At 40.9% G+C, this 11,570-nt stretch overlaps 1 protein-coding gene across 1 annotated transcript; it reads right to left on the bottom strand.

The window, feature by feature from the left end:
* Positions 1-4,080: 4,080 nt before the first annotated feature.
* On the bottom strand, positions 4,081-11,029 carry LOC307266431 (26S proteasome regulatory subunit 4). The gene is made up of 11 exons (XM_080048451.1): positions 11,008-11,029; positions 10,434-10,487; positions 9,594-9,690; positions 9,202-9,326; positions 8,871-9,056; positions 8,462-8,590; positions 8,053-8,149; positions 6,797-6,986; positions 6,108-6,259; positions 5,579-5,733; positions 4,081-4,437 (listed from the first exon to the last, which is right to left on the bottom strand). Exons 1-11 carry the CDS (start codon positions 11,008-11,010, stop codon positions 4,303-4,305), a joined length of 1,323 nt encoding a protein of 440 aa, XP_079904577.1. The 5' UTR covers positions 11,011-11,029; the 3' UTR covers positions 4,081-4,302.
* Between the last annotated feature and the right edge of the window lie 541 nt (positions 11,030-11,570).

Genomic DNA, 11,570 nt, shown 5'->3' with positions numbered 1-11,570 from the left:
TGTGTATCCCTCCGCCACACTGGCACTGATCACTCACTTCTTTATTTCAATTCAGGGTTGCTGCAGCGGCACAGGCCTCCAGCAGGAGACATGCCAATCACCGGGGCTAAAACGCCTGCAGTGCACGTTGAGCATCCTTATATTCGTATTAAAGTACATGACAGGGTGGTTTAGAAATGTATTGCTAAATCCTTATGTGTAAGTTGGTTTTCAATATACAGCATAGGCAATCATACATTAGCCTACTGTTTGTGGATTAATACATCCCATAGTATATAATCAAACTTTCAGAATTTACTAAGCCATAATGGATTACAATATGTCTATTTGTTAGTTTTGTGTATTGCGAGCCGTAGCCGACATCTCTGAGACTCACATTAGCCTACTCACTAGCAGTACCTTTTTGAGTATCTTGGAGCTTTTAGGCCAAGTTAGATGGAGCAGCAATAAAGGAGCAAATTAAAGTTGAGCCAAAAGTGTTTGGTGTAATGCTTTATACAAAGAACCTAATGGACTTTAGTAGGAAGAAAAATTGTTATCTGAGCCATCGACATCCCTATCATCATATTGTCCATCATATCTGGGCTATGGGTTTCATAGGCAACCCCCACAAGGTATTAGATATAAGTATAGTCCCTATAATGGCAAAATATATCACAGACATAATTTGGCTAAATTATTAGGCCTATAATAACCCAATAAAAAATATAATTCGCCTAGATACAAGCAGTTGTCTCCAAAGTTAAGTCTAAAAAATCAGATAATTATAGAGTGATCCACTGAAGTCCTATTTATCATTATTTTTCTAATTGTAGGCCTACTGTTTCAACACTATAATCAAACAACAATTGCAGACTGTGCCTTTAAATTGGAGCAGATTATTGTGAGACCTCTCATCTCCACAGATAACATCTAAATATGAACATTACATGAAACACATCATCCCCGTGGTGCATTATGAAGCTATCTTTCCACTCAGCCTGTCATTATTCCGGAAAGAGAGATAGATTCGCCCAACACGGAGGACTATTTTGCAGCCGCGGAAGAATACCTCTAGTGTGGTAAGCGGCCTCGTTGACACTGGAGAATTTGCGGCGCCTGTGTGTGATCGCGCTTCTGATTGGCCGTTGCAGACCTGCAATATTATACTCCTTGTGTCGGCCGCATCGATTGGCTACACGGGACCTGCATTGCACCAGGCGGTGGCACTTGATGGAAATATAATACATATAAATACGGGGAACTTAAAAACCAACGCACCATTCAACGCCGCGGTCCCTCTATTTTAATAGTTTATACTCTATGCAATTATTGTTTTATGCGTTTTGGTCGAGACGAAAGGATAATGCGACAGATTTTTGATTGGTGCGGGTTAAATGTTTGATAGGCTCGATATGGGAAGTGTGCAGACTTACTATTGGCTACTACACGGTCTGGTAGACCCTACGTGAAACTGACAGTGAATCATGGCAGCATTTGTCGACTACTGTTTTTAAGCGGTAGGCTACACCAACTGGGGTGCGTCGCATATTTATTCAAGCTAAATCATGGCGGTCTCCATTCTTGCTTACACTTAATTTAAGAACGAATGACGAAGCACAATTTAGCAAGGCAGATAGACTGTGTTGTCACAATCTACACACAGAGTCCTGCAGGCTGCAGCCAGCCTCTGTGAATGTATGAGACTGTGTCACCTGACAAAAAGCACCACCCAGTGGAGAAATCCTGAGCAGCTCTTTTCAGGAAGAGTTGCCAAACACAGACACACTACAGTAGTATTGTGTGAAGGATACAGGCCCCAAACACTGGCCAAAACGTAAATACAAATGCAATGTTACTCTGTTCATAAATTGTTTTTGTTTTTGAGTCATGGGACTGAACAGAATTCCTTCAGCCTATTAACTTGGAAACAGAGGGATGACACAGTATTTCACACTGTGTTCCACATACACATTCAAGACTGTCCGCATCAGACTGTCCCCACCACTAACATTAAACAATCGACAAAGGACAATACGCTAACTGTCCAAAAACACAATGCTTTTAAAGAGAACTGCTTCCCTTGGGCCATTCGGTGAAATAGTTTAGCATAATTTATCACAACATCCCTTGCATACTAACTGATAGAATAAGGGTGTTCAGACCAACTCAGGATTTATTAGTTTAATTATCAAAAGGATTTAATCCAAGTGTTTTTTCTTTATTGTAACTGTTTGCAGCCTTTTCATCAGGTCAAGTAACTCATAGTCTGACTCAAGTTGAGAAATTCCACATGTTAAATCTCCTGCAGCAAACCAGGACTTAGAACATAGAGAAATAGCTTTTACATAAGCAGATATACATTGGTCTCGCTGCTTTGGGTCTCCAAATCTCAGCCTCACTCGCTCCTTCGAGCACAAAAAGCTTACATTTTTCCCACTCTTGGTGGTCTCAGACATCACTGAGGGTCTGCCCAGCTTAGGCAGCCAATGTCAGAAATGAGGGTGGTGTTGAAGAGGGTGAGGATAGGCCTAGTTGCTGAGGAGGGCAAATGAGTGTCAGCGTCCATATTAACTGCATTTACTGGACAGCATTTGGTAATGGCAATAGTTTGATTTTCCCCTAGTTGCCCTTAAAAGAAGCTGAAGAAAATAGGGCCCAAGGTACAGTATGTGGTAAGAATTAGTCAGCGCCCACAGACAGGAGTTCAAGTACTAATGGCTGTTTTAGTGAAAGCAAAGACAATTCATAAGACATTTATTCAAGGTTGTTCTTTGCCATGTTGCCATCTAATACAAAATAAAAAGCAAGTTTTGTTTTTCTAAAATGTTTGCTTGGCAGAAGTATTATGGCCTATATGTACTGTATATTGAAGATTTTCTTTAAAAAGGCAATCATGTGTATGGGAACAAGGCTTTTATGCAGAACACTATTATCCAGAGCACAATCGGTACACATCATGAAGGGACAATATTGACATTTCAGAGAATGCCAACACCCTGATCAGGGCCTGCCGTATCATCCTCATTGTCTGTGTCTGTGGACTCACATGGGCAGTGTAGCAATGCCCAACCCCAGAGTGTGCCTTGAGCTGACAGGGCAAATGCCTCATTAGAACACACTACCTCTGTTCTCTTAACCCTCCCTGCCCCTCTGGCCCAACACGCCACCCTTGATTAAGGTTTTGTTTATTTATTTCTCCCTCTCTCTTACATTTGCTGAATGAGCTGCGATGTATGAGCAGCAGTCGAAATGCGTGACTGATTTAATAAAGTGTGGAAGGACCCTGCAAAGTGGTTTGGATGCCTGCTGCTGCATGGGGGCCACTTTCTGCTGAGCATCGAGTTACGTGTGGCTCTACATCAAGAGGAATTAAATCAACACTGCCTGCGTTTCTCCACATGTCAAGACCGCAACGAGGGCAGCTGAGCTGGATTTACTTAACCACGCTGTAATAATGCAACAAAAAAAAAGGCAGATTTGAGCAGAAGACAGCAAGTCAATTAAAAAATTAGACACATTGCCATGTGCTATATCAAAACATGCACCCATATTCACTAACTTCTATTGCTGAGGAACAGTCCACTTTAAACAATTAAAGTGTGACACATTAGTGCAATGACATTATGCCTCTACTGGAGGAAATGTCTGAGTGAACCGATAGTCGGGATGTTTTATTTCACTCTGGAAGATTTAATTAAAGTGTCGTAAAGTGTGTGGGAATCATATGGAATATTCTAGTAATTCGTTCAGAATGTGTCTTTAGGGTAGGCAACTCCTTCAGGCCTGTTTCTGGTCTCAAGGCTCTAGAATAAACAGCAATGTCATCCACAGAAACAGAGGAAGAAACAAAGGGGGAGAAAAAAAAAACACCGTTTTGCATATTGATACGATTGATTTTGTTTGTGACACGGAGGGCAACAACACAGAGGCTGCACTAATTGAATAATTCATGTGATTAATCATCTCGGGATATTACACAGCATAGTGATGATCTCAATATACAGGAATCTAATAAGGAGCACATCAACAGATGCTGCCTCTGTACAAACAAGATTGGAGAGCGTGCAGCAGGCCACGACGCTCCAGCAAATAAAGGAGGATAAAAACAGATGACTAACACTCTGGCGGCATTTATTTTTATTTATTGTCATTTACACATAACGGTAACGGGAGAGTGGGATAAGCCAGACACGACATGCACAAAATATATCAAAACTTTCTGGGGAGACAGACAACTCAAACAGCTGCCTCCTCTCTTTCACACAGCGGTAGATAGATAGAGAAGGGGTGAGGATGACAGAAATCTAAATGTTTTAAAGGTTAGAGGTACAGCCCCTCCGGTGTGCCCTCCTGTTTCTTGTACAGGACGTTCTCCTTGGACTTCTTGAAGTCTTCGTTGGTGACTTTCATACGTCGCTCTCGCAGCGCCATGAGGCCGGCTTCTGTGCAGATGGCCTGGAGGACACAGGGAGAGAGGAAGTATTCGAATGCTTCATTTCAGCTTTAATACACATTGCTGTAAAAGAAAGGAGGCATGTAGTACTCTGTTCAAAGACAGTGACAATGGTTGTGGACGCTCATTGTAAAACAGTAAAACGCAAAGCAGCAGTAACAATGTTCTGCTTTGTGTTGTCATGTAGTACAATGATGTACTTTTCATTGTCCTGATTTAAAAAAAAAAGTTTAATGTGGAGACAGCTACTTTGCAGTAATACCCAGAAACACGACTATGGATTTATCTGCCAAAGCTGTATTAAAAAAGGTGTAGTAAGGGATTCTGGAGAACAAAAATCTGTGAGTATCTCCTCACGATCTGCTACCTGTACATACTTTGTGTCCGCTGAAAACCTGGTGTTTATACAAAGTCTAGGCTCTGTAAAATGGTATGTAAACAAAGGGGGCCCACCGTAGCTAGCAACATGCCCGTTTACAGAGCCTAGGCTGTGTATTACCAGATGTTTTACATATACTGTACAGTACACAGGTAGCAGATTGTGAGGAGATGTTCAGTGATTCTGAGAACAAGCATTCTCCAGAAATCGCTGACTCCACCTTTAACAGTATTTACCATATTAAAGTTGGCGTAGGTAGCTTTTATTCTACTATGACCAGGTGAAATGATTCCTGAGAGCGCCACCTCTATTTTTGAAAGTATTTTTATATGATGTCATATGATTTAATTTCATATATAAAATAAAACCAGTAAATTATTTTTCACTCAATACAGACTGTTCTAAGTGCATTATTTATGAGACGTTTACAGTATTATACCACCCAAAGTGTCCACATGAGGGCAGCAGAGTTGAGTCTGTGTGTGGTAAAGCTGTAAATGCAAAGCCAACACTTTGGATTGGATCGTTTGAATGGGAGGACATAACACAATTAAATAAGTGTTGATGCACCAATAATGTAGACAATCAGCCCTTGTGTCTTTACCCTTCAAACAGCTTCATATTGTTTTTCTCCCTTTCTGCTGAGGCACATTGTGTAGTGGCACGCTGCCAACAACTCCCACGATCAATAAATGGCCTGGCCCAGCTACTATGATCGAAAAGAAAAGCAGTTTGCTGCTGTGAGTGGACAGTCTCACTCTTACCTTAATGTCGGCCCCTGATAGGTCGTCCTTAGCCAGGATGAGGTCATCGAGGGTGACATCATCGGCAACTGTCATGCGGTTGGTGTGGATCTGGAAGATCCTCCTTTTGGTCTTCTCATCGGGTAGGGGAAACTCGATCTTACGGTCGATTCTCCCTGAAGAGGGAAGATAGCAGGAACGTCATACACTGCTTGAAAAACTGCTGTTCTCAACGTTCTGCCTGCTTCACATATTTTGACATTTTATTACGTAGAGTAAATCATTGAATTTTGGAATTATTTTAGACTTTCAAAATGGAAACAGGTTTTACAGAGCAGTTTCTAAAGAAAAGGGAAAAACACATTAACTTTCAGAGTCTGCAATGGTGTTTGGTGTTTTGTCCCCCAAACAGCGCCTTCAGGGCAGCCTGCGGTTAGGGTTTAGCGTTAGGGTAATGGTAAGGAATAGACTCCGTTGGGGGGGAAAAAAACACCATTGAGTGTCTGTAACGAATACAAACAGGACTAGATCCAATCAGACTGCTACTGACCAGGTCTGATGAGGGCCGGGTCCAGGGTTTCTATCCGATTGGTGGCCATGATAACTTTGACGTCTCCCCGCGAGTCGAAGCCATCCAGCTGGTTGAGCAGCTCCAGCATGGTCCTCTGGATCTCCCGCTCACCGCCAGAGTTGGAGTCATACCTAACCAACACACACAATCTCAACAATGAATACAATCCACAACAGCGCCCTACATCCACCGATTCGGACTTCAAGACAGTAATTTTCTGGAGAACGCTTGTTTTGTCAAAATCAGTAAATAAAACCTCACTAACCACTACCTGTCCAAACGGTGTGGTTGCTGAAGAAAAATCTGGTATTAATATACAGTTCAGGCTGTGTAAACATTTTTACAAAGAGTGATTTTGACAACAAGCATTCTCCAGAACTGCGACTCCACCTTTAAGCCACATCCTACCTTACAGTGTTACTATCCAAGTGTGATGTGCATCCTGTAAATTGCTTAATAAACATATTTAGTTCCAATAGGCTCGGATGCTTTTTAAATGTCCCAAACAGAAGTTCAGTTAGATGGAGAGAATCAACCTGGAGTTGTGGTTCTGTTGAGTTGTGAATAAAAATTAAGTTTGAATATATTTCACACATACTAATCCAACACCTTGTGACTCGTCAACACCAAAGCATATACACGAGCTCTGTTGCCGTCAGTCTGCGTACCTCTTGGTGCCGATGGCGTCAATCTCATCGATGAAGACGATGGAGGGTGCGTACTCCTCTGCCACCCTGAAGAGCTCTCGGACTAGCTTGGGCCCATCTCCCAGGTATTTCTGGATCAGCTCGGAGCCAACAACACGCAGGAAGGTGGCTGACGTCTGATTGGCTACGGCCTTGGCGAGCAGTGTCTTACCTGGCACGATAGAAGTTCATACTTTTTTCACATGTTCTAGTATTGCTTTAGCATGGGTATACAGTAACTGCATCAGCTGCATCTAAGGGGGGACACTTGAGACCCTGTTCACTGATGTTTTTTTAATTCCACCTGCCTAAAATCCAGGCAAATGTCATTAGTTATGTATCGGTAGGGAAGAAGAGCATAACAAAGACTACATTACTGAGGTTATTTTTAATCAAACTGGGATCTAAACATTTTCTGTAAAACTACATGATGAAGGGCTTGCGAATAAAATGTCACTGTGACTTTTAAGAAATGCAGCTGGTTTGTTTTTCACAGGCGTAGGCAATTTCCCATGACATTTTCTTTCATACATCTCATTTAATATAGTGTTATGTCATTGGGTTTACACTTTTTGTATTTTTCCTGCCTAGTTGTGTATAGTCCTCACGTTTATATACTACCAGTTTTTTTACCACCAGAGAACTTGAAAAGGTTTTTAGGGATGGAAACTATCACACGCTGCCCATCTGCACTTAAAAATGATTATAAGAGTTATTTTATCTGTGGCAGTGGTGAGGAGCTGCAGAAGGTTAGTGACGGTTGCTCACCATCCCTGTTGTGGTGCCCTTTACAGAAAAATCCCTTACGGCCAAATTGGAATTTGCCAGTGATGTCTTACTGAGGTAGCAACAACCTTCATCATCTCTGGATTTTATTTGAAAACACGTCATACAAACGTGACTGTACTGGAAACTCAAAGGTTGGGGTAGATGTAAACATGGAATTCTGATAACAAATATTTGTGAAATGAAATGTCAGTGCCTCAAAATGTATTGGGGGAACATAACTGTCCTCACTGATGATCTTCTGTAGAAGATCACGTGTTTAACATGGAGGGTATCATGTTTTATTAATAACATTAGGTCAGCTTTCATTTATTATTTATCCTTCTTATTTCTCTAACTAAACTCCATGTTACAGCTTAGGAGGATGAGAGCCCCCCCCAAAAAAATTTCAATATTCTTCTGGAGTTTTTATGAGTTAGAAAACTGCTCAATGTTTTAACAGAAGCACTTACCTGTCCCAGGTGCTCCATATAAGATAACACCTTTGGGCGGCTTAATGCCCATCTCTTCATAATACTCTGGATGTGTGAGAGGCAATTCCACCGACTCCTGCATAAAACATAAAAAAATGCACAGTCAGCCTCGGAGCAACAAATATATAAGCTGATTAACCAATGCAAGAAACGAAGGAAACCAATAGATTGTACAATAACATGGAGATTTCGGTGTTGTATCACACCTCAAACGTTGATCATTGATCAGTTTTTGTCTGGTGTTAAATGAACTGCCAAATATTTGATTATAGTTGAACGCTTTTCTTGACTCTCTCAAATTGCTAATATTAGCAAATAAATACTTTTTAAGATGACAGTGTGGGCTCCGTTTCATTAAATGGCAGGTTGAAGTGCATTGGTGATTTACTTTTATCTCCTGGATCTGATTGTCCAACCCTCCGATGTCAGCGTAGGTTTCTTGAGGAGCCTTCTCTACTTTCATCACCGTCACCAGGGGATCGGTGTCATCCATCAGCACCCCAATCACAGCATGAACCTACAAATGATACACAAATACAAGACAATTATAGAGAATTATGTCAAATGAAAGGCGGATGAAATTTCTAACATTTCTTTAAAGGGTCCAGGAAGTTAAATGATTCTTGCCAATTTCAGATCAATTTAAAACTGGCAATATGTAGAGTTAAGGGTGAAACACTATCGAGTAACTGCAATCATTTCATTGTTATTGTCAGGAATTCAACCATTTGAATCAAAGGTACGTTGTTAAAAGTGAATAAAATGCACCTCAAATAAGGATTCTCCATGAATATTACCTTGTGGTTGAGCAGGACGGAGCAGCCGGGCTCCAGCAGATCCTTATCCACAAAGGACAGGATGCTGACGTAGTGCTCTGAGCCCACTGAGGTGGAGACAATGGCATGGTTGTCATCTATGATCTCTTCCAGAGTTCCCACTGACATGGGGGTCCCGCGCAGGTCGTCTACCTTTGACCTCTCCTCCTGTAACAGAGATGGATGGAGGATTACAGTAATGGGAAAATTCAACAAGGAGCTGATATTTGGTCTATCCGGCACATTTCTGTGATATGACCAAAGTTCAATAAAAATGTGAATGAAATGAAAAAAAAAAAGAAAAAAGCCTTACCTCCTGTTTCTCCTCCAGAGGCTTCATCTGCTCTTGGTTCCTGATGAACTCCTCCTCCATTAGAAGGTAGTCTTTGATCCGCTCCTGCTTCAGTAGCTTCAGGCGACATTGAGTGTGAGGGGTGACTGAAAGGCAAACACAGGCCAGTATATAAAACGTACATTTTAAGCCATACTCCTACCAAAAACAGACTTTGCCTTCCCTCTTAAACTTGATTGATGCCAATTTCATACGTTTTCCACCTTACTATTGAAATTACAACCTTTAATTCAATAACGCCATAAAAGAAGCTTCAATATTTTAAAAAAATCATAAAGTATCATTAAAAACAGGCAACAAGACAGAAAAAGAGTCTTCACAACTGTCCTGTTTTTTTGTTTCAAATTCCTTACCCAACGGTAGTTTGCTGGCAGCATCTGGTCCCTTGGTCTTCTTCTTTTTCTTGCCAACTCTGGTGGGAATTGGAGGCTCGTACTTCTTCTTCTTATCCTTCAAGTGGCACAAAGTAGTGTGACATGTATCAGGAAAGGTAATAATGGCCAGAAACACTTTAACTATAAGTGTGTACGTTTACCAAAACGTTTATTCTTAAACAGAAACATAAGCCAAGAGTCTTCCTTATTTGTGACCTTGACACAAACAGCCCTAAGATTTGTTAAACTTATTCAACTCATTATCGGCACCTTGTGTCCTTGCACTACTTTTGTGTCTCAGGTGGCTCTCTTCACTTGTGTGTTTCTATAATACATTTTCTTATCTATAGTGCACTGCTGAGGTGAGCCTGGGGAATTGTATTGCCAATGACTGCTGCTGTAATTGTTTTGCACATGACAAACACCTTGAAAATATTTTTGTTTCCCCATTCTTTGGGAGTCTCTAATAGTCATACCAGAGACCCATACTAATGTTGAAAAATTATGAAAAAGTGCATTTTTGCAAACTAGGTGACCTTTAAATGTTATGTTTTGAATGAAGCCTGAGTTTAACATACAAAAAGTGTTGCTGCCCAATCAGATTGCGAGAAGAAAGGGTCAGCAAAACAAATCGAAGAATACTTTAAGGAAAAATATGTGATGATTATCACGTATTATACCCCTAATTGTCACGTAAAACAAACGGATATTTAGATAAGGCTTACATGATTAAATTCAGTGGCAATTTGGCGAGTTATTTGGGTGCTAAAACTAAGAGATTGAGACAGTAGCGATCATCAGACGCTGTGTCATCCTCACCTTGTCGTCCTTCTTTCCTCCACCTGGACCGTGGCCTCCACTCTGGCTTTGACCCTGGAAGAAAATCAGGTAAATGTTAAAAAATCGAAGAACAACAGTGCGTTATAGTCAGTGTTACCCTTCACAAACAGTCAATTAGCCGAGCTGTTCAGTGTTTACAGTAAAGTTAGCTAACGTCCCCGATATACCTGTCATAACATCAAAGCTCGACACGACGGATTTCATTAATATAGACAAACTCTGTGAGGTAAATGTTATCCGCGAGGAAACACGACAAACCTGATCAAAATAGTAAATAAACTGCCTCTTCACTATGAATGACTTCGCTAATAGAAGCTAGGAAAACGACTGCTGCCAACCGAGAGAGAAGCTAACACCGCTAGCATCGGGCTAGTAGGCTCTTACTACTTTTAATTCTGACGTTGCTTCACAAATAAAGACATGACCCCGCCGGAAACTAAACGGTGTCAGAATTGGTAAGTTTTCACGACCTATGATGATTGTTTTACCGGCCAATATTACGTTTTAGCAAAATAAAAATACGAGCCGCACAGAAAATTGCTTGCTCACTTACCATTGTTACTTGTCGCTCTGACGTGACGTCAGAGGGGCTATGGCAACTCTGTAGGACCAAAATCCAAGAGCAAAAACTGTCACGTGCCGCAAAGCAACCCGAATAACATGCTTTTTATACAAAAGTGTAGGTCCACAGCCAATGTCTAGTTTTTGCATTTTAAGTAATGTTGTAATAAACGTAGTTTGTTATCTCATCAGAATGACATTACAAATGTAGCCATCAAAAGCATAGAAAGCTTGCTACAACCAGAACCATTACATTACACCACTCCACTAAACTGATAGCATCACCCGCAGTATCATACTTTCAGCCCTGTGATATGCAGTTTAGCTTACACAGTATATATGCACTTCCCTGACTAAACCCATTGAAATTGCTCTTCCAATGTTTTTTCTTAAAAATTTATTTTTTTTCTTCAGAAAAGTCGTCATATTGGGCCCAGATTTATTTTTCAAGGGGACAATGACCCTAAACATTCTTTAACTATATATATATAACTATTGTCGGTACTACCTGGGACAAAAGAAATCTGCTGGAACATTGAAAATAATTGACTGGCC

This window comes from Ammodytes marinus (assembly GCF_949987685.1).
Source record: "Ammodytes marinus genome assembly, chromosome: 19".
Classification (NCBI taxonomy): domain Eukaryota; kingdom Metazoa; phylum Chordata; class Actinopteri; order Uranoscopiformes; family Ammodytidae; genus Ammodytes; species Ammodytes marinus.
Note: the sequence above shows the minus strand (reverse complement) of the source record. Positions and strands in the feature narration are given on the sequence as shown.

What these genes read in the sequence shown, in the direction of transcription:
- LOC307266431 (XM_080048451.1), bottom strand. An exon ending in GAGGAAAGAAGGACGACAAG is followed by an intron (nt 9,691 to 10,433) that starts GTGAGGATGACA and finishes TGCCACTTGAAG; the next exon opens with GATAAGAAGAAGAAGTACGA. An exon ending in TATCAGGGGCCGACATTAAG is followed by an intron (nt 4,438 to 5,578) that starts GTAAGAGTGAGA and finishes TGTGTCCTCCAG; the next exon opens with GCCATCTGCACAGAAGCCGG.